At 34.4% G+C, this 24,950-nt stretch overlaps 1 protein-coding gene across 2 annotated transcripts; it reads right to left on the bottom strand.

The window, feature by feature from the left end:
• LOC122514166 (transcription factor SOX-4-like) lies at positions 1–24,275 on the bottom strand. Of its 2 annotated transcripts, none has more exons than XM_043630832.1 (3): positions 23,999–24,275; positions 21,961–22,112; positions 1–1,837 (listed from the first exon to the last, which is right to left on the bottom strand). In XM_043630832.1, coding segments are annotated over exons 1-3 (1,536 nt in total). In that variant the 5' UTR covers positions 24,000–24,275; the 3' UTR covers positions 1–454. The 2 variants fall into 2 exon arrangements, with proteins under 2 accessions (XP_043486767.1, XP_043486766.1); XM_043630831.1 differs by lacking the exon at positions 23,999–24,275 and adding an exon at positions 23,367–23,391.
• Between the last annotated feature and the right edge of the window lie 675 nt (positions 24,276–24,950).

The raw sequence follows: 24,950 nt of genomic DNA, 5'->3' as shown, positions 1-24,950 counted from the left end.
TTTTCGAGCAAAGGCCTCGAAGAAGCATGAGAACCAGTTGATCAAATGGTTTGGTAAAAACTTGGCGGTTGTTGTGTTGCTGGTAGAGCTTTAGCTTTAACCGTCGTCGTGTGTCCCTTTAAACCGTAACGATGACAAGGTTCAAAGGATAAGGAACGTCGTTTATAGTGGTGCTATTGATGATGGGAAAAGAAAGGAAGGGTGGCGTGGTATTGGGGAGATAGAAAAAGGTGTCCGAGGGGACTCGTAGTTTGAAGAAATCGAGATCGTCGAGTCGCTTGCTCGGTTGGTAGTTGGTTGGTTGGTTGGTTGGTTGGTTGATCGATTGGTTGGTTCGTTGGTTGACGCGAAGGTTTAGGAAAAATAAATGAACTTGAAAGATAAGGAAGGAATAGAAGAAAAAGAAGAAACTAATTGATCGACGCGGTGCGATCGTGAGGTAGTCGGAGCTCACTCAAAAGCAGTTTTCCGTCCATTCGGTACTGTCGCCGATGTTCGATAACATATCGGTGACATCGGGCGTGCAGGAGAATTCAAAGTGGGATCCGCTGCTCGAGCTGGCAGTCTCGAACGTGTCGAGATCGGTGGCAATGGTCTCCATGTCGATATCGATCTTGAAATCTGACTGTTGTATTTGTAAGAGATCGGTAAGGGAATAGAGATCGGCTAAACTGGGATCACTGCCGGGTTCCTCTAGTTTGATACTCGTTGCCAAATTAGAGGGGCTCGCGGAAGATGAGCTGCTAATACTCGTACCACCACACATCGTCGTCGTCGTGGTTGCCGTTGCCAAAGCAGAATCGAATGGTTCCTCTTTTATGTTAAAGCTATGGTGGTGATCGAGGTGGCACGGGGTCGATGGTCTGACGACCGTGGTGCTCCTGCCGAGACTGTCTACGTCACAGTTCGTTAAAGAGGTGGAAGATGACGACGAGGTGGAAATCGTGGACGAATTATTGACGGATGTGAGAAATCTGTCCTTGCCGTAACTAGTGGCGGCGGCTACTGCGGTGCTGCTGCTTTTCGTCGTATTATTCGTCGTTCCTGTCGTCTTGTAATCCAAATCCATCATAGATGATGTCTCTTGTTTGATTTTAGTTGCTAAGATCGAACTGGTCGGTGGTAGGGGTCCTGACAAACCACTACTACCAACGCGACCACGAACATTGACGATTCCTGCTGCTGCTGCTACACCACCAGCCGCTGAACCACTGTCGTGATAATTGTCATCGTAAAAGCTAGCAGACTCGGGTGAATCTGGCGTGTCGCAGGACGGACTGCTGGGTACCTTAGCTGTGACAATCGGTGGCGTTGGAGTATAATCGAGTGGCCTCTTATCCAATGCAAGTTTGACCTTCGTCCTTGATACAGGCTTCGTGGTTGTATGCGACTGCAACCTCTTCAACGGCGGCGACTGCTGTTGCGGGTTGTTCTCAGTATCGTGTCGCGATTTTGAATGGGGAATTGGCGTGAACGACGAGGAATTCGACGTGGACGATGATAAAGACGAGGAGGAGCTCGTAGATTTCCTCGATTTCTTAGTAGGCGACGATTCTTTCGTTTTCGGTGCCGGTGCCGGCTTGCTCGTCTTTTTTCGTGGCCGATATTTGTAATCTGGATATTCCATCATGTGTAATTGCCTTAATCTTTCGGCCTCCTCGATGAAAGGTCTCCTCTCGCCCTCGTCCAATGTTTTCCAACGTCTACCAAGTCTTTTACTGATTTCCGCATTGTGCATATCAGGTTGCACCTCGCAAATCTTCCTGCGTTCTATCTGTGACCAGACCATGAACGCGTTCATTGGCCGTTTTATGTGATTCGGATTGTTCTTTTTTGTCTGTAACAAATGAAACAAAGAAAACAACATTATTTAGCATTATCAAATAATTCATCATCATTATCATCGCTTATCAATAAGAAAAAAATACGAACGGAAACAAATTTATTACGAATGGTTACTTCTTATTCTCTTTTTTTTTGTTACTTGTCGCACCCCTTTAGTGCTAAGTATGCAATAATTTGTTTGACTTAACTACTCGACACGCGCTTTAGTCCAATTAAAAACTCGTTCGGTGTTATAATCTCACGTAACACTAACATGCTTTACATAGTCACCTCTTTCTCTGTTGATATTTTACGAAGACTTCGATAAACCTTTAAACGCGTATTGCGTAAAATGCAACGCAACTCGACGCAACGCAATGCAATGCAGCAACGTAACGCAACGAAGTTAAGCTCGGTGCAATGCAAGGATTGTCGTTGTCGTTGTCGTTGTAGTTGTAGTTGGTTGCAATTACGGCGATCTTTACCGATAGCACGCGCGAGCGCACTAAGCCTGCTCATTGTTCGAGCACGCGCCTAATGCATATTCAAAGGCAAAAGTATTAGCTTTGCTTAGCAATTGGGTCGAGACTCGGTAAAGGACGTAAAGAATCTAAAAAAGAATTATTCCTCTTCTTATTTTCTCTTTCATTCTCTTCATATGCAAGTATTTTTTTTATTTACCCGATATCTCGTCTAACATATTTGTATTCATAAAAAAGATAAAAAAAAAATAAATACTTTTTAACGAAGCATATAATAATACAGTCAAATTCTTCAAATGAAATCTATTAAATATTTCTAATGTATCGTGTTAGAATTTTGATTTAAATGTATTACACGTATATATTAGTAATGCATTTTCATGTATATCATAAATATGTATATCATGCATAGATATTTTGCACGTGTAATTATAAATATAGAATAAACACAAGTACGTGCTCCCCCCCCCCCCATATACACACACACGTACAACATATATACGTGCGTGTATTAAGTATTTGATATTACTAAGAAGGAACTGATTATACGAACGATTATTCGTTCTGACCCTCCCTAACACTACTAAACTGAAGACAAGTTAAAAAGATGTATAATCGGGAATCGTTCCGTGGGAACGTTCGAGGATTTTCCGGTAAGCATCGATACGAAACAACTCACGTTTACAGAATCTTACAACAACGTAACGGGATTTTCGCGATCTTTACTTGGAGTCACTCTATCGAAACGCAACAACGAAAACAACTATAGTAGTTACTACTGCTATTACTATTACGAACTTTTACTGCAATGAACTACTACTACTATTACTATTATTACTGCTACTGATGCTATTGGTGGGGTTACTCTGAAATTTCATGCCAATTAATGTACATATATATATATATTTGATTTATATTTTTTCTCAAAATTCGTAAGAACCTTCCAAGCAATTTAATTGTTACAATCATTCGAATAAGTTTCCAGTTTTCATCAGAGTTCCTACAAATTTGCTGCTTCATAATTACTTCCAAGGTTATTACAAATTTGCATTATAATTACTTCAAGATTGCTTTAAATTTATACTCCAAGGTTTGATTTAAATATACAACATATATATATACATATGTTTTTTTAGTTTGCTTTCAGATTGCATGACAATAAATTTTGTTGCCAATGAATTCGTATAGATTTCTAAAAAAAAAATAAATAAATCCATCTCACGTTAAAAATATCATTACGAATATTCTTTAATAATACAATATAACAAATACGAATGATTACAACATTACTACCGCGTAATGAATAATAATCGATTATTATTATTTCAACAATTATTGCATGCACACGTATGATGCGTAATTTAAAAAACAAAATCAATGTTCTTTTATTTTTCGTACGCGTTCAATTTCGAGGACGAGTACCACCCACCCCCACCTCCTCCTCCTCCTCCTTCTCCTAGTAAAAACAAGATCTGTCTTTCAACATAAGCAAAAAGCTACTCTAGGAGAGAATACATTGTTTGTTGGTTGTTATTCACGATTAGACGTCTCTTAGCTGACGGAAGTATCAAGATACTTTAAGGTCGTGCTCGTACATACGCGCTCTGTCGCATCTCAATCTCGGCTTTGGCCACACTCGTTGGCCTTCGTGAATTCCGCACGCTTTCCTTATTGTTATTATTATTATTATTATTATTATTATTATTATTATTATTCTTTTTTTTTTATTTTTATTATTATTATTATTACCATATCTTTATATGTATGTGTATCATCTATGTTATTATTATTATGCATCTATGCACGCGCGTGTTATTATAGTTTCACGTATTTGTAACTATGATACTTCGTAAACGTTGCACGTTTAACGCGATCATGTGGTTTTCGCAATCTATCCCTTTTACATTTTAACATAATGTTGATAAGTAAATATTATAATGTAAGAAGTAGAGATAACTATGAATTTTAATGAATATATGTATATATATATATATACTTCCTTCTTTTTTTGATGATTTATTTTTAATCATACGTAATAACAACGGGACTAGATGATATGATAAAAAATACAAAATGGAATATATATATATATATTTTAACATCGATCAATGTCGATAAATAAATTTCTATTAAATAATACGTATGCTTTTTCTCGACAATTTCTAATCCGTCAAAATGACGGGTATCATAAATCTAATGTTAAAGAGAGACAGAATATTTGTATAATATATATCCGACATGTAATATCCTACTAGTTCTACAACGTTTAATAAACTATCTATGCATCTTTCAGGTTTATCTATATGATGTGATCAGTTTTTATATATATATATATATACACATTCATCCGATATACAAGTTTTCTTACTTATTTTTAAATCGTTTAACATTACAATTTAAACATGTAACCGGTTAAACACGACTCTTTTTAAAATTACAACGAATACTTTCAATTAAAATCACATTTAACGATTAACATTATTTATTCCATTATTAAATAAACTACACTCAAACGAATGCAATCTAATCATACAAAATGAAATATATTTATCAATGATATTAACAATAAACGATCCCATTAATCTATCTTCCTCTCATACTAAATCTTAACAACTCATGAAAAGCACAAATATGCCCAACCCTTTTTTCCTTAAGAATTATCAACCGAGAGAAAGTCGAAAACGTAAATCGCAGAGTGCACTCTCTCATCCCGGATGCAACGACAACAATTCTCTTCAACAGACGTATTCATCCCACGCGAGAAAGGCGACAAGAAGACATTGGTGTGCTCAAGAAAAAGAATAAGAAAAAAAACAAAACCAACAAAAAGAAAAAAAAATCATCGTGACGGTGATGGTGATGATGGTGATGGTGTTGGTGGTGGTAAGCCAAAGGTAAAAAGAAAAAAAAATGAGAGAAAGACGGAGAGTGCGAGTAGGAGAGTGGGAGGTGGTGTTGAGGGGGAATGGGGGGAATAGGGGGAAGGGGGGATAGTAAGAGGAAGAAGGTGTTACAGTCTATTCGTGCAGAAGAACAAAAAACCCTTTCTTCCATTTTCTTTTTTTACGTTTTCTTTTCTTATTCTTCCTACTTTTTTCTTCTTCTTCCACCCCCTCTCCTTCCCCTTCCCTCTTAATTCTTGCTATTGGTCGTTCGTTTCCTAGTTACCTTCGTAACTCGCATCCGTGAAACATGGAATTGTCATTTGCCTTCGCGAACGTGAGAAACTTTCAAATAGATCGACTACCAACGACTACGTCCTTTTGCCATAACCACCCACCATCGCACTCTTTCTGATCCCCTCCCCAACCCCCCTCCTCCTCATCAATCCAATCTCCCTGACCAACACCTTCATGGTCGATTCTAAACTTTTGTCCTTCCTAGTATAATTTCCGCTTTCCATCGGTCACGAGTTGTTTTTTCTTCTTCTTCTATTTTTTTTTTTTCGTTTCGTTAAGCACGTTAACATTATCTTTCGAACATTTCCTTTTAAACTAATTCTCTCTCTCTCTCTCTCTTTCTTTCTTTTTCTGTTTCTTTTTCTTTTTCTTCCTTTTTTCTATCTATTTTCTCTCTTTGTTCGAAACTGAACTTTAATCTTTGAGGTACATTTAAACGGAATACTAATTGATTCCTCGTTACGTTTATAGAATCGTAATTTAGGATGATAGAAATAAGAATTATTTTGATCGTGAATTTAAATATTGGATTAGCAACTAAGTGAGTTCGGTTATTTTTATAAAAACCTACAGGTCCCTAGGAGACCTCTCTTTCTTTTTATCTATCTATCTATATATCTCTTTGTATAAATAAGTATCTCTACGTAATATATATATATATTATATATTAAAAAATAAATGAAATCTATTCGAGATCGATAACCAAAGTTATCCCATCCCTCCTCAAAAAAAAGAAAAAAGAGGAAAAGGAAAAAGAAAAATAATAAAAATCTTAAATAATAATATCACAGTGAGAGATCACGTGCAGTATATTTATACCTAGCAGCGAAAACGTTAATGATGTATCGGCATCGTCATAAAGGAATTCTCTGACAAAAAGGTATAAAGAGGGTTAGTTGGTTGGTTGGTTGGTAGAAGAGAAGAGAAGAGAAGAGAAGAGGAACGAAGGGTGGGATGAAGAAAGGAAACAAATGGACGGAAAGGATGGACAGACCGAAGGATGGATGGATGGATGGGTTCTCTTTCTCAGATGGTCCCGTAAATCATTAGCCTGCACACGGCGAAACAGCATTTACCTGCGACCCGTGAAAATCGTAAGGATCATGGATGGGGTGAGAAAGATCCAATAGAAAGGTTGTGTTGTGCGCAGTGAAAATGTTCCGAGTAGTGATCGACCGTGACGATGGAAAAAAGAAAAAAAGGAAAAATTCGTGGATCCCAAAAAAGGCTCGCAACCCATATATATATATGGCATATTTCACGTATTGACTCTAACACATAATACATATATGTAGAATACCTTTTTTCTTTTTTCTAAAAAAAGAAGACAGATATTTTAGGAAAAAGAGAAAAAAAAATAAAGTAATAAAATGAAGTAACAGTTATTACGTTTGAAAAGGAAGAAAGAAAAAGGAGGACAAAAAAATAAATGTTCTCCGAGAAAAAAAATAACACGAAGAAGCAGACGACCTTATGGCATACGTTGGGCATCCTATTTCAAAAGCACACGTAAACGATTAAAGGATACGGTCAATATGGTCAAGAAAGATTCGGATAAAAGAAAAACATATTGAGTGAGAGACTTAAGAAACCAATGAAGAAAAAAATCAAATCAAATCTTAAGTAAAGGTAAAGATTTTTGGTAGATTCATTTTTCGATACGTGTAACAAAGGTTTAACAATAATTTTCTAAGTTAGTTAAATATCGATCGATTTGGATATACTAACTCTAATCGATTAGAGTATATAGAAACCGCAATTTTGCATAGGTCATCACCACCATCACCATTAACACCATAACCATGGACTCTCGAATTTCAAGATTAATCATTGAAATATTTATTGGTGAACGTTGGAATTCGAAACGCGAGTATGTTTCTTTCTCTCTTTCTTTTAACTACGACACGTTTTTATTTTATTTTTTAGTTCTTTCTACAGAAAGAGAGCGAGAGAGAGAGAGCGAGATAGATCGTGTGAACAAAAAAAATCCGTTAGAGAAAAATTATTAACGAGCGTGTGTACACGCGTGAGAACGTAGGGGCCCGTTGCAAATATGCAATAGAAACGAAACGAAACGAAACGAAACGAAACTTAACGAAACAAAATCAAATTAAATGAAATAATATAAAATATAAATAAAAATGTATGTTAAATCTATGGGTGAAATCTAAACACGTTGAAACATATGTCTCTGTATGTGTGTGTAAATATATAAATACATAAACTTACATACTTTTGTATGTATATTTTATCGAGAGCGAGTTGTGTGTGGTTGTATGCGTATCGAAAGACCGGTTTTCTTACGAAAGATTGAAATCAACGTCGAAATTAATCACGGAGACGGAGCTTGGCGATCTACCACCATCACCACCAACAGTTAACAATTTATTCTAACGATTTCTGCTCACACACACACACACTCTCTCTCTCTTCCGTATTTTAATTTTGAAAACGAGAGTACATGAAACGAATATCCCATAGATATAGGGGAGTGGGTGGGTGGGTGGTGTATTAATAAATGTTTATTATATATGACAAGTGTGAAGAGTTCGTATGAGTAATAAATGGGAGAAATAAAAAAGTAGAAAAAGAAGAGAAAAATAAGAGAGTGATGTGGAAGGGGGGCAGTGGGGGGAAGAGCATAGATATAGGGGAGTGGGTGGGTGGGTGGTAGATTAATAAATGTTTATTATATATGACAAGTGTGAAGAGTTCGTATGAGTAATAAATGGGAGAAATAAAAAAGTAGAAAAGAAGAAGAGGAAGAAGATAAAAAATAAGAGAGTGATGTGGGAGGGGGGGCAGTGGGGGGAAGAGCTTGAAGGAACGGGCATAGCATAGCGATCTGATCGCGATTTGCGTTTCTTATTACATGGCGGTGTATGTTAATGCCGACGACCAACACCGTACGCTTCGCGTATTATACTTTTATATGTCGACGTGGTTCGATGCTTGTAAGGAAGGATAGGAGATCCGCTTTCCGAATGTGGGTTACCGTGGAAAACAAGAAGAGAAGAGGAAAAAAAAAATTAAAGAGAGAGAGAGATAACAGATATAAAACAATTATTAAGAATTTAATTCTAACATTGATTTTCCACATTCGTTTGAATATTTCATTTAATTTTCGAATTATTCGTATAATTTCTCGATAATCTATCATACAAATATTTTTCTTTAATTCATTTATTACACGTTATATATCAAATTTTATTATAAAAGATAATACAAATGAAAAAGAAAAAAAAGGGGATAATATCTGCATACGCGAATAATTCAAAAAAAAAATAAAAAAAAAGGAAAATAAAAAACAAATATTAAATTCAACCCTGCCGAACAAAATTTACGATACGCGATTATATCGTAACGAGTCGAATACCAATCCACAACGGTCGTTTACATTTCAATCGATCCTTTTTTAAAACTGCATTGCTGCGTATACAACAACAGAGATAATCCCATACAAATGCGTATACACTTTTACATACATACTACGGTCATTGCATAAATAGAAATAAAAAATGAGTATCGCATGCACCTGAATATCTCGAAAGCGACATATTCGCTCTCGTTGTCATTATCATCATCGACATATTCGATAATTCATCTGGTAAGAAAGTAGAAAGAGACTTTATCGTATTTGTTGCACGCGACTGAAAGACCATAAGAAAATAAAATAAAATAAAAGGAAAAGAAAAAGATAAAGAGTGCTTTAACGCTCGCGTGCATCGTTCGACGGTGCGTAACTTCATGGCGTGCAACAAAGTGGTTTTGTTCGGTTAGTATTAACAGAATGCAAAATGCAAGAAAAAGTAAGACGAGCGGGGGCCGGCACATAGGGGCTGGAGGGAGGGGGGAGGGATTGTGTAGAGAAATAAGAAGAGGGTGCTTCAAGTTGGGAAGTGGAATGAGGGAGGAGGGGGTAAGGGAACGAAAGAGGTGGGCAAGAAAAAAAGGATGTACACTTTCTCGAGAGAGTGCAGCTGTTGCCCTTGACTGTACACGTAAGCGTGTGCAAATAGTATTATGCACTATATATATATATATATACACACACACATTTATATACTTTTCTTATTATCGTTTAAAACGTCCTTGATCGAAAATGGGCAAAACTTTGAAGAAAAAATATGATTGGTCGAAAGATAAGCCACGAATCGATAAACATTATTTTATTTTATTTTATTTTATTTGATTATTTTATTATTCCGTATCCAATGAAAGTTGATTGGGTGAGTGAAAGAGAGATAGGGCACAAGCAGCAGTTGGATGACGAATAAGAGACACTCGCGTGCCTGACTTCGTACTCGTCGTCTATCTAAGATAATGCACGAGGAGAATGAGTAGTATTTGTCGTCCGGGAGAGAATAGCTGCTCTTCTGATAATCGACTCATTTGTATATAAAAACAACGTCACATCCGTATTCTTGATTATGAAATATATAGAACAAATGGTACGATTGGTAAATGGTATAAAACTCTAACTCGTCAGTTTCTATCGTTAACTTTCTTTTATAGATACTTAACATATATATATGTGTGTGTGTGTGTATGCATCATATATGAATATGTATGTATACGATATACTTACAGGTCATCCTCTGTATAAACGATTATGGTTCGATAATTGAACGGCTGAATAATGATAGTGATGGTGTACAAGCAATATCTTTCATTTATTTTGTTGTTTTTTTGTAATTGAGACTATTAGATGGTTTCATTTGGTTTTATTTAAATGAAACTATTGGGTTATAGCCATTAATACGAAGTCAGTATTGTACGAAATTGAAAAAGAAATAAAATGTTACTCGTATCACTTTTTCTTTCCTTTTCACAGCCACTCAATTTTGCCTAATCGTTTATACATTCGTATGTTCATTAATAATATTCCGAAAAAAAAAAAAATATGTATATAATTATCATTCTAACACGACCCCCCCCCCCCAACGATACGCGATTATAATTTCCTATCGGTGTGTTTCATTTCTAATTTAAATTTACAATTAGATTTCTAAACGATTTCTAAGCACAAGATACTTATGATTTAACACCGTTCGAGATGGGAATTTATATATGTACTATTATTCAAAGTTTTATTTTTATTTTTAATCAAACGAGATATATATAGATTTATATATAGATAGATTTTAATCGAATTCATTTAATTATTATGTTACGTATCACAAACTAATACAAGCAGTCTGATATAACAATCATGAATTGTGATAGATCATAAGAAACAAATTTAGAAATCGGTTTTGATCGATCAAAATTAAAAAATAAGATACAAGGTGTCAAAAGGAACGAGGAATTGAAACAGGTTGCAAGCTAGTTACGCTCGTTGCACTGGCTAAAGTAATTCAGGACGAAACGGAAGAAGGGTGGAATGAGTGTGCTAGTGAAAGAGAGAGAGAGAAGAAAAGGACCCTGAGAAAGAGAAAGAAAAGGAAGAGGGGTAGGGGGGTGGGTGGGGAAGAAGACACGCATATGCACGCACACGAATAAAATGTTTGCACGCATGCAGTGGTCAGCTGACGAGCGACATCCTGACCGAGTGCGATAAATTCTCTCATTTTTTTTCTAATTTTTTTTATTTTATTTTATTTTGTTGTGTGTGAAACGAACGAGAAAGAGGGAGAGAGAGAGAGAGAGAGAGAAACTGGGCCATCGTCGTAACTTTGAACATTTTCTATTTCTCTCTTTCGCAAGGAGCAAAAAAAAAAAAATCGTAGAGATGGTAGAACCGACGAAAAAAATTCAAATCTACCACCCACGAGTAGTAGAGAGTAGAGCTCTGTTAAAAATTCAAAGATTAATCTATCGCTCTGCGATAACGATAAATAATCTAGGATGATATTACACAATATAACGCGAAACTTACGAGTTAACTGCCGTTGTTGACTGATAATAATTATGTTAGATTCGCGACCAACTCATTTAAAAAAAGAAAAAGAAAAAGATAGATATACACGAATGTGTTTTTGATTATAATAAAAAAATAAATAAAAATAATGAAAAATAGCAAAATTGAATATAAAAATCCTAGCAAAAGATAGAAGAATGTTTTTCAAATGCACATTAAATTAGATATTAAAAATAAACGCGATCTTTCCTGGTATTAAAAAATTCAAATTAAAATTACCAAAAAATGTAAAACATCATTGTAATTGCAATTGCAATGTGCTCGAGGAATTTTACACAATTGGTCCGTAGTAAAATTACTGGCGCATATATAAAAAAAAGGGGGAGAAAAATTTAAAAAAATAAAAAAACAAATAGAAATAGAAGCCATGTGGAAAAAATTAATACATATATCTAGGGAGAGTTCGCAATTCTCGGCACACGGAATAACTCCGGAGGTTCCGATTATGAAACGATATGCGGATAAGCTCGGTGCCGTAACGGCCGCGTAAGCGGGCGTAACGGTATTACAAAAGTGACAGTGAAATGGCGAGACGAAGCGGTCAGTTTCACTCGTTGAAAGCGATGCGCGCATATATGGGAACGTGTATGTGTGTATATATGTGTATATGTGTGTGAATATATATATATATACACATATATATGACACACGTGGCGTAGCGTGAGCGCGCGTGTCCACACATACACACGTATATACTTTACTTACTCATACACATCCACTATCCGAGAACTCGCGTAACAGAATACTAGAAAGATAGATAGATAGATAGATAAATAGATAGATAGATAGATGGAACAACGTAATAATAACGGTACGTGACAACGCACGTGTATCACAGTGCGCACGAGCGCACAATTTAAAGAGAAAGAATATTGTTTCTAACCATTTGGTTTTTTTAAATTGTTTCATCATTTTATTTGTTTAAATGGTTAGGAAAGAGAAAAATACGTGAGAATGTTATTATATATGTATATGAGAGAAATGAAGACACGTGTGTCTCGATTAGAATCATATCAAATTGTTTTAGAAATTTAGTTTCGAGCGTGGATACAAAATTAGAATATTGAGTTTATTTCTTTTGTTTTTTTTTCTTATTTATAAAGAATTTTTATTTTAATTATTCACCACTATCATCATCGTTCATTTCCTTCTCTCTCTCTCTCTCTCTCGTATCGTTCGATTTGTGTGTATAATATTATCGTAAAAATGACGTTTGTATTTAAGTTCACGCGTGTGCGTGATGATATCTCTACTTGTTCGAATAGTCTTGTAATCGTTTGAACTTAAAAAACTAACAAATGAACTTCATTTCTTTTCGTTCTCGTAGAAAATTAATACGAAAAAGTGAGAGATAAACGATTAAATCTCATTATTACGCGTGTATAATAATTAATGTATGCGTGGTAAAGGTGTGTTACGAGAGTGTTGATTGATCGATAAAGAAATTAGACGTAGAATTTAAAGCGAATGATATGAAAGAGAGGAAGTTGGGGGGAGGAGGAGGAGGAGGAGGATGACCGTATCGTAGTCGAAATTGTTCGTTTTCGGGAGGGGAAGGAATTTTCTTGGACTACCTCAAGTTTTTTTCTTTCGTACCTCTTATCTCTAAGGAAAAAAAAAAAAATTAAAAATAAAAAATAAAAAGAGATTATTATTATTATTAATATATACGTTATATATTATATCTAAGAAGAAATCTAATCTCAATGACTTTGCGAGCGTCCACTCGACCAAGTGCATCGATCTCGACGAAAGCAAACAGCATACATGATAATAAGCTAACAGCGAATGACCTTTTTTTTTCCTTTTTCTTACCACAACGATAGATAGATAGATAGATAGATAGATAGATAGATAGATAGATAGATAGATAGATAGATCAATCTCGAATAGATAAATCACGAATGACCGTGAGAAGATTAAATGGTGGTAGGAGATGGCTAACGTAAGTGATTTTATCGAAAGAGTGAGATAGAAAAGTATAAATATATATACATATACATAGATAAAAAATCATGTAAACGATCTAATCTTCGTGACATTGCGAGTCCTATCGAAACAAGTACATCGATCAAAGTTATTATTCAATTTGAATTTTTTTTTATTTCGTGTTACATATAATTTTTTCCTTCTTATACAATTCGTTCAAATAATTTCACAAAGAAAAAATAAACTATCCAACAACAACAACAACAACAACAAGTGCATCGATCAATTTTCTTATTCTAGTTTTTTTATTCATGTAATAATTTATTAAAATTAAAAAACGACGAATATAATTCGATCTCAACGTTGTTATTACGAATTTTTTCTAATTTATTCGTTTGATTCGTTGAACTGGTTTTATAAATCATCAACGTTGCTTACATAATTTTATCGTCGTGCACTTATTTCAAATATTCTCTATCGATATAACTTTATATTTAATAGAAAAAATACGTATGACTTAAGATACTGAACGAATTTGAAGTATGGTTTTTTTATTAAACGTATAAGATTAATTCATTTCATAATTTATTAATATAATATATCGAATAACAAATAGATCGATCATAACACGTTATTACATTTATTCGATTTATTCATTAACCCAACAAACCGTGCAAAGGATCAATATTATATTCAATTAATACCTTCATTTAATTATCCAACATTATACCAAGTAATATTAATATATATATAAATATTAGTACAGAGAATAACGATTAGAAGAAATATTGTTTAATCACTCGTATAAAAAATAAATCGAATCAACAAATGCACTCATTGCGACCTGCAAATTATTCAATCCCATTTTATTTTCTTACTCGTTTCTTTGATCGTTTCGTACATTTATTTCAATCAATAATTTAACGAATCAACAAGATAGAAAAAGAAAAAATAATACAATGATAACGAAAAATTGACGATTTGAAATGCGAATAATATTTGATATCTTTCGTGGCAATCGCGTAGAGTAACTTATTATCCAATTGAATATTCCATTCTGGGCACGTTCGAAAAACGGTAGACGAGTTTTTTCTTCTTAGCAAGGCACGAACACAACGATTGGCGACTACTACGATCATGATCACCATTATCATCATCATCATCATTGTCGTCGTCATCGTTCTGAGTCTCGGACTATCGTCTTTCTCTATTATTTCTCGTCCGACTTTTACCAAGAATAGAGGAATACGAGAGAGAGAGAGAGAGAGAAAGAGAAAAGAATATCGTAAGTTTCGAATAGTAAAAAGATGCGAGTTGAATATCAAAATAATAACCAGAATTAGATATATCATCGGATCCGATCGATCCGATCGGTGCTGAATCATGGTCTGATGTAAACTATCTACCGGATGTTTGAATCTATCGTGTATAACGCATGTTAAACGATCATGGTCATAATCACAATGAATGAATGGTGATGATGATGATGAAGAAGAAGAAGATAGAAGATAGACAAAATCATCATCGGGTATGCCTGAATTTGTTCGAACGAATTTAGTGGGGGAAAAAATAAATTAAATGAAGTGAAAATAAGAAAAGAAAATAAATGACGATGACGATGATGAATAATTTCCATTATAATTCGAACAACACTACCCGGGAAATACCTTCGAATGTTTAATTCGTTTACATGTATATTTTATTTGTTTGTGTGTTGTATGTGTATGTTGTTTCTGTGGTTGTGGTTTGTTAATCGAACGAGTTCAACTTCGTGAAACGAAACTTTATAACTACATATTGCAACGATCGTTCGTTCTCCTTCAGTTCCGTCAGTGACAGTGTTGCGAACTTGCTCGAAGGTTGAACCGCAATAATTACGAGTAGTTTTCCACGTGTTGCAATACTTAAAGCAAACCTCGCGCAACAAACAACTATAACTTCGCGCGAAAGGGAATTTCCTCTCGCTCTCTCTTTATCAATAATTTTTTTTCTTCTCTCTCTCTCTCTCTTTCTTTCTTTTACTTTTTTTTCCCTCCCTTTCTTTTTTATATTTCTTTCCCCTTATAGACACAGTTATTCCTCTTAACCTCGTTTTATTATATTTTATTTTATTATCTCATTCAAATTTATTATACGGCACAAGAGTAAACGAAACGTTTTTGAAGAAACGGATAAAGAAAGGCAAATTAAAAACTGAAAACAAGTTAATTGTAATTAATCAAACAAATTGAGAAAGTTCGCGGGTCAACCGCGATTAGGGAACTTTTTCTAGACTATACTTTTTTTTTTCCTTCTTATAATCGGTTTAATTAGAAACCTTCTTATCGTATTCGCGCAAATAATATATTATTTATATTCTAATTTAATCGTATATCACAAAAAAACAGAAACGTGATTATATATTTTCGTCGTGAGATTAAAAAAAAAAAAAAGAAGAGAAATGCAACAACAGAACAGAGATTAAAACTTGTATAAATAATCGCGAAAACGAATTAATATAAATTTCGAATAATAATTATGCTCGTATAATAAAAAAAAAGAAGAAAATAATCATCCGATGCAAGGCAAATCTAGAAAAAAAAAAAAAAAAAGAAATAAAACTTTCCATCAACGTTTTCCTCGCGTAAACTCTCTCGAGATCGATTAATAAATTCTAATAAATTCTAATAAATAAGAACAATCAAAAAAAATTCATAATCCAAGTATAAAATACATAAAAAGTAATAGTAAAAAAATTAATTTATCAATGAGAGAAAGTGAGTAAACAAAAAACGAACATACGAACGAGTTAACCAACCAACGAACGAACGAATTTCATCAAAGTTTTACAAACGAACACCCCCCCACCCCACCACCACCACACCACCACCACCTTCTTCTCTTAACCCCTCACCTTCCTGACCACCCCCACCACAACCTCCTCCTGTTCTTCCTCCTGGAAGTTTCATAACCGGATAACGTGGTGGCTGCAGCTCTCTGCTCGTTGCATCGCGTTTCGCTTGAATTCCAAGAAAGTTCAAGGAACTAAACGCGATGCAATGAAGAACGTTGCAGCACACAAGAGACAACGACACATGCTCGTCAATGTCGTCGTTGTCGTCATCGTTGTCCGTTGTCGTCAAAAACGAGTCACGATTATCGTCACGGATACAAGACCACCATATATACACACACACATATACACGGTTATGGTGGTTAAAAGTATAACTGACGAAGAAGTAGAAGAAGAAGAAGAAGAAGAGAAGGTAGAAACCCAAGAACCTTGAAAGTAGATTCGAAATACAATATAATAGCGCGATTATAAACAATCCTTAAGTGAAAAACATTTTCTTTTCCTTTTTTTTCTTTTTTTTCTATTTTTCTTCCAAACGATAACGGTGTCTTTCTCACTCCCTCTCCTTCTCTTTCTTTATTTCTTTCTTTCTTTCTCTTTAAAGCTCATGCGCAAAACAGTTTAACATTTAAGTCAACCTCGTGTTAGTATACCGTTTAACTATCCTATAAACACACACATGTTCGAAGTGTTTACACACGTATAAAAGGTGACTCACGGAAAGTAGAGTCTGTTGTACGATTAAATTTATAATATATTTTTCCACGTTATTAGAGATATCCTGAATAGATTCGTATCTTTTTTTTTTTTTTTTTTTTTTTTTTTTAAATTAAATCAAATTTCGTGTCTCGAAAGTGAAGCAATTTTTTTTTTTCCTCTACAACGTTAAAACCTTTAGCTTAGTGTTCTTATCCCTCGTTAAAATCTCCAATAAAAACCGGTCGTTTTGATCGATAATAGTTAGAGTGAGGTTTGGTGGTTATTATGGAAACCGGACAATTGATTCTTTTTTTTTCAGCAACTTTAAGTAAAATTTCATATTCATAAATATTATCGAAAAAAAAAAAAAAGTCTAATATTATAATCCCAAATAATTGAAATTTTGATAATATTGAATAATCTGTGCATTATTTGCATAGATATACTTATTGTTTTAATATTATTAAATAAATATTATTAATATTATTAAATAAAAAATAAATAAAATATAAAATAAAAAATAAATATTATTAAATATATATATATAATATTATAAAATATTATAAATAATATATAAATAAAAAATAAATATTATTAAATAAAAAAAGAAATAAAATACAAAAATAATATCGTAACACCCCATAGATAAAAAGTGCGAGAATAATATCCTAGTAGTAATGTATTTAAAAGTCTACAAAAAAATCTATTCGAGATATCGATTTTCACGACACACGATGGACAATCCACCAAATCACCCACCCAACCCTCCTCCTCATCCTTTTCTCGAATTTTACTCTTATTTCTCTTAACATGCAATAATATGCACAAAAACACGACACATGAACGCAAACGTACGTACACACAAACACGCACATACACATACACGTACACACGATTAGATGGGATATAGTATGTAGACATCTATAAAGAAAAAATATCGATAGACGTTAGTGTGTGTTGGTTACACCACTACCAACAAAAACACGTTCAGAGTTTCGTCGTCGTTAACGTCGGTGTGCCGTCTATTAGAGAGGCTCGTGTATGCCGTCAAGGCTGCAGGTAATCGAGGTAATTTGATGGGATTGTACCTATCGGAGAAGAGGCGAGGCCTCGGACACTAAAGATAGAGAGAGAAAGAGAAAGAAAGAGAAAGAGTGAGAGGGAGAGTCCAGTCAAAGAGAAGTTCAGGGGGCCACCGCCAATTTGCTGCTCGACGAGATTAAGCCCGCGAGAAAAAGAAATTGGAATCGAGACGAAAATTACCGATCCCACGTTTCTCCCCACCCCCCCTCTCGTTCCATCTCATCCTCATCCTCATCCTCCTCCTACTCCACCTTCTTTTCCTACTCCTCCTTCTTTTTCCTATTTATCATTCATCATTTGATCTTTTTTTTCGTATCGATTTTCTAAAACTTTTAATTTAATAATATATATGTATGTGATATGTGTGTAATATGTTCGATGCAATTTTTACATTTAATCTTAACTCTCTCTGTCTCTCTTTCTAAAGCTTTTTTCGACACCTGTGATTATACTAATCACATACGTAATCGCTAATAATATTTAAAAAAAAAAAAACAAAATAAATATCTGAACAAAGAATAAATTTAAAATAATAATAATCAATCGATCACGATGGATAAAAGCTTAAGGATTTAGTGGCTCTTCTCCAAAAGATTCGACGATAGTAGAAGAAGAAGAAGAAGAAGAAGAAAGAAGAAAGAAGAGGAATTAAAGGAGTAAGGTGGGAAGGGATAAGGGGGAGGGGGAGGAGACCGTCCGGCGTTTTCCTCGAGGCGATAAAAGCTACATGACCCTTGAGACTACCTGGATACGAAAACGAAACAGAGAAAGAAAGAAAGAGAGAATAACTTGAGCTCTAGAATTAGAGTCGGAACCATTAAAATCCAAAGGGATAATCGAGAGGGTCGAAAATCTCGAAAGGAACTGCAACACAACGGGTTATATCAACTTGACTCGAATAATATTTAATATTGGTACATCGAAAAAAGAAAAAAAATAATAAAGAAAAAGAAATAATAAGAGAATAATGAAGAGATAGAAATGGATGGATTCTATATTTTCGTTATAATTATAGAGAACGAAACTTTCGGGGGAGAGGGGGAGAAGGAGGAGGAGAGAGAATATCTCGTAAAAAAGCTGAAATTTTGATGGAACACTAATCACGAAATAACACGATCCGAAACGATACCGTTACAATATTCGTATACGTATGTAACGTAATATACTATACTATATGTTTAGAATTTAAATTATTGGTACAAAATACTTTACTGTTAGACGATACGGAATTCTCTCTTTTTTTTATTTTCTTTTTTACCTATTACAAATATATATTTAAATTTTAATAGAGAAGCAACGCGGATATATATTTTCCAAACGAAATATAACAATTCGTAGAGAATTATAATAGATGCTGGCAGAAAAGAAAAAAAACAAAACCAATTATATATCTTACAAATAATATTCTCACTTTATAAATTATCTAATTACACTGGTCTCTCGACGTTACAAAGAGAAAATAAATAATAGAATCGAGCTAATTATAATAGAAAAAAAAGAAAGAAAGAAAGAATATATCTAAAGGGGAAAACGGAAATAGAAAATGTTACGTTTGAAATTTTTGGAAAGGGAAGAAAAGATATCAAATAAAATAGTTAAAAGAAGAAGAAGAAAAAAGAAAAAGAAATACAAAAACAAATTGATTCGCAAAAATACGAGAAATGATGATAATGATGATGATGATGATGATGATAATGATGATGATGATGATGATGATGATGTTATACACGACGGACGTTTCGAAACGTGTCTCTCTCACGTGTGTTCTCATTCCATTCCATTCCATTCCATTCGTTTCGTTCGTTCGTATGTGTTCAATGGAAATCCGTAATATCGCTTAAAGTCGTTTGTTGCTCGATAAATCATCGTTCAACGTTGAATTTCATTCTTTGATATATATATATCTCATTCTTTTACCTTCATTCTCGTAAGAGACTCATTAAAATGACGCAATTAACTTCTTTCTAATCGTCGAACAAATTCTTCGTTACCACTTTTATACAACGTGTCGATTGACGGAGGAAAAACGAGGTGAAATTAAAAAATATATAGAAAAATGAATGCACTGATGAATGGATAGACGGATGGATGGGTGGAGAGAAAAAAAAGATAAGAAATGAAAGAAGGAGGGAAAAAAGAACGAACGCAAGCTTACGAAAATGACACGTCGAAATAGAAACTTTTACTTGACACTCGATAAAAATCAAACACCATTTTGTTCCTTCCCTGTAAACCCCTGCACCACCACTGTTCCCTTCCTGGCCACTTTCTTCACGTTTTGTCTATTCTTTTTCTTTTAAAAAGTTCTTTCGTGTCCTAAGAAGTAGAAGTAGAAGTAGAAGAAGACAAAAACAAACTTAACGAACTCCTACTTCTTTCCAAAAGTCGAGAAAAGGTTACCGTGCGATAAACATCGCACCTCGTAACATTCCTTTTTTTCGTTTTCTTTTTTTTTTTTTCCATATTTTTCTTCTTCTATTTCTACTTCTTCTCTTAACTCTTATGTGTCTTGTCAGAAATCTCTCGACCGAGAGAGAGAGAAAAAAAAGAAATTGTCATCGTCGAGCAAATCCATTGAAAGGTTCTAACGAAAAAGAAATATATCACCACCACCCAACGGATGATATATGAATATGATCAGATTCCAAATAAATTTGAAGGCATCGTGAATCTTTCACGAAATATAATCACGCGTAATTTTCATGAGAAACAAATAAATAAATAAATAAATAAATAAATAAATATATAAAAGGATCGAAAGTGTGAGGACACGTGCTATGATAAGAGAACAAAAAAAAACAGAATAATAATAACAATACGGAGAAAAGAAAGGAAAAAAAAATAGAAAATAAATATCTTCTTTTTTTTCTTAACCACACACACGCACACACATACATGCCTCCTCCTAATCACGAAACCGAGTTTATAAACGTTAGATACGTTAAATCTAATAGAATTGTCAACACTTTTAAAAACAAATACGTGCTTAAATGTGGAATATTATTATACAGGTATAACGTAAATGTGCCTAACGAAAAACGAAACCTAGCATGATTTTCCACGCGTATCTTTTACTCATTTTCTATCTCTATCTTTCACCGACGATTTGCGTCGGTTGCCAAGAAAGTGATTTTCGTCAAAGTATTATAGAGACTACTACTACTACTACTACTACTACTATTACTACTACTATCTAACTAATACTAATACCATGCAAAATATTTTACACGCGACTTACTACTAATATTACTACTGATGCTACCTTTAACGAGATTTCCGAAAGATTTTCGTAGAATTTCTATTCCGGACGTAATGCGTTAGATCTAACGTGAGTTTCTAAGATCAACTTGAGAAATCGTATTGACTCTCGCTCTTTATATCCTCAGGGTTAAGAAAAGTATGATTCGAGAGAAAGAGAGAGGGAGATAGATAGATGGTAACAATTTTCTCATTTAACACGATTGAAAAGACAGGAAAAATTTAGATAATAAATAATTGGAAAAAAAAAATAAAGAAATAGAAAAAAAAAAAGGAAATAAAACATTCGCAAAGATCAAAAATGAGATCCGCTAAAGTAAACGTCTCGGTTTTATTCACATGAAAATATATTTTATTTAATAATGTATAATTTATCATGAATAAAAAACGATCTTCGAGTAAAATTGCATTCACTATCGATTTCTATTCTATCTTTCTCTTGCAACTGTTTTCTCCTCGCATGCAACGCAACGAAACGGCATGTACGAATCATTGTCAAGGTCTCTCTCTCTCTCTCTCTCTTTTTCTCTCGTAACACGAGGCGGCCTCAAATAAAAATTTCTTCGTTGAAAATAATTAATCGAACACACTTTTCTTGTTTTTTTTTTTTTTCTTCTTTTTAGATATAAACGTATCATTAAAACGTAAGATTGTTCGATAAGAGTTTAAGAAGAAGAGGGAAGAGGGAAGAGATTTAGCATTGAATTTATTAAGATAATATTGAAATAAATATTAGTAATATTTTTGTATTACCTGTGTAGCATCCGAATAAGGTGTAGAAGAATTTTTATCCACAAGTAAAGATCCAAACATCGGAATACCGGAGCTCGAAGGGCTGTCCTGCTGTTGTGGCACCATTTTCGGATCGTTCGTGTAACACAAGTCGTAGAAAAAAGGCTCTCTCACTTAAAAAATATGAATTTTGGTTTCCCCACTTTATTAAAATTCTTCTTTAATTATAATTTTCTGTGTTTATATTTTTTATTAATTTTCTTTATTATTATTATTATTATTATTTCTTTATCAAGTATTAAAATGAATAAATCAACGATCGCTAATCACCACACTAGCAGCTGGTTTTTGAAAAAGTATCGACGCACGGATACGCGCGTATCTTCTTTCGGTGACTCGATGATTGATAATAACGTACGAGTATTTATATATATATATGTATATATATATATGTATGTATGTATAATATATAAATGTATTTACTCGATATCTATTATATATCGTATAGAAAAAAACTAACACACCTTCGACGAATATTTTGTTAACACGAAATAAGAAAAAGAAAACGAATTATATTTAAATATATACGATTAATATTGAGTCCGTTTATTTTTTTATTATTTATTTACTTATTTATTTATTGATTTGTTGATTCGTTAGTTTGTCCTTTTATTTTTAATTCGATTCGTTAACGCGAAGAATAGAACAGGAAACTTGGGATGGAAACAACACGATTCGATCCCTTCGTCCCAAATTGAACGAATCCTTTTTCAAATTCTCTCGCGATACGAAATAAATAAGGAACTGAACGAAAACAAATATATAAATGCCTAAAAATTATTTTTAGGCGTCCCACCAACCAGCCAGTGCGTGCGTCGACGAGGGGGTGGGTGGGTGTGTTTGATATTTCACTTGAAAACAGAAAAACAAAAAAAAAATAACGTAAAGCAAGCAACACCGTCGAAACAGGACGAAAACACGACGACGACGATGATCGCGACTCGTTTTCTACGTGACGATCTATTTCTTCTTCTTTACTTTCCTTTTCTTTTTTTTCTCTCTTTTATTTTTTCCAATCAATCAATCAATCAGTCAGTCAGTCAATCAATCAATCAATCAATCAATCAATTAGTAAAGTCCGTGTGTGTCTTTCTCTTTCTCTCGATATCTCAAAAGACAATTTTTCACAAATCGCGTTTATTGTATTCGGCTTTTCAAACTTCCTCGCGATGGATTATCAAAAATGCGAACGAGAGTTCGCGAAACACGGGGGGAAGAGTAGAGTAGATTGTTTGTTGTTCTCGTTGATGATGATTTGTTTTCGTAATTTTGTATTTTTCGTAAGAGAAAACACGCATTTGCGATGATGAATTTGAAATCTTAGTCGTGCGTGAATGTATCCTTTCAGAATTATAGTTCTCTCTCACTTCTAACTGTTGCTGCTGCTGCTGCTGCTGCTGCTGCTATTACTGCTGCTGCTGCTGCTGCTGCTGCTTTTGCTGATTTTGCTGATTTGTTGTCCTCGTCGTATAATTAATAAATTTTCAAGAAAAAAAAAAAAGGAAAAATGTAATAACGATAATCGAAACAATTGTTCTTCTCCTCTTCTCGTTAAGTTTTCGTCGTATCGACGGAAAAACCTCCCCCGTGTCTCTTGTCACTCGACGAAGACTGCGACGACGACGACGACGACGACGATGAAGATTTTCTCCGATGTGTTCTTCTCACACGCGACGCGCGCGCGCGTTACGAATGATAAATACAAAACGAAACACACGTCTCTCTCTCTTTTCTTCAAAGTTAGGAGGAGAGAAAAGTAGAAGAGAGAAAAAGAGAAAAAAAAAAAGATATATATATATATACACACAAAATCTGTTCGAATATCAAAATCAAATTGTCTCTGATATTTAAATATACGTTAAACACATACATACATATATATATAAATAAATATATATATATATATACGATTAATCTTGACAATCCCGATGATTATTATTATTATTATAATCAATAATAATAATATAACAACGAACGATAATGAAATTTTTGTTTATACTTTTTATGTTTTCTTCGAAGATCTTCTCGTATAATACGCTCGACGATCACTCGATGACATTATCGCCCGGGCGAGATATTCGCTTAACGGAACGATACTCGCTCTACGAGCGCTCATGTGCTACTGACTCGTGCCACGATCGAACTCCTGACTGTATACTAACGCGGCGCACCAGCTGGTGCGTGGATCCAGAAACGGCGACGACTACCACACAACTACAACGACGACTACGACTACGACGACGGCAGCAGTGGTGGTGGTGGTGGTGGTGGTGTGGTGGTGGCTACGACGACGACGGAAACGAAACGACGACTATGACGGTGGCAGCAGCAGCAGCAGCACCAGGCACCAGCACCAGCAACCAGCAGCCAGCACCAGCAACAGCGACGGTGACGTCGTCGTTCTCTATATCTCTTTCTCTTTTTCTCTTTCCTTCTTTCTTTCTTTCTTTCTTTCTAACACACTTTCACACCTACATATATACATACACACTGGTTCCTCCCACCACCACGGACGTAAACCCAGCCGTACGTACACACTCCGTTTCTCTCTGCGGCCAATCGACGCGCGCGCGCAAACCCTCTCTCCTTTACTCGTATTACTACTCGTTCTTCGAATAAGAGTGAGTGAGATAGAGAGAGAAGGGTGGTAGTGTGCTCATGGGAACGGAGGAGGGAGCTTGAGAACACCCCAGTGGGTGGCTGGAGGATAGAGAGAGAGAGAGAGAGATAGATAGATAGTGAGCCCTTTAAAGCTACTCTCTAATCATCTCTTCCTCTTATTCTTATTCTTCTTTTATTTTCTTTTTCATTATTAATCGATCAAAGGTGAGACCATACATCTACGAGTCCTTTTTTTTTTAAATGCAATCTCTACGATTATGTTTATATTAATTGATTCCAAACACTTTATTCTTTTAGGATCATCTGTTCTTCGAATAAAAGTGAGTGAG

The sequence above is a fragment of the Polistes fuscatus genome, unplaced genomic scaffold (genome assembly GCF_010416935.1).
Source record: "Polistes fuscatus isolate 324 unplaced genomic scaffold, CU_Pfus_HIC Scaffold14, whole genome shotgun sequence".
In the NCBI taxonomy this organism is placed as follows: domain Eukaryota; kingdom Metazoa; phylum Arthropoda; class Insecta; order Hymenoptera; family Vespidae; genus Polistes; species Polistes fuscatus.
Note: the sequence above shows the minus strand (reverse complement) of the source record. Positions and strands in the feature narration are given on the sequence as shown.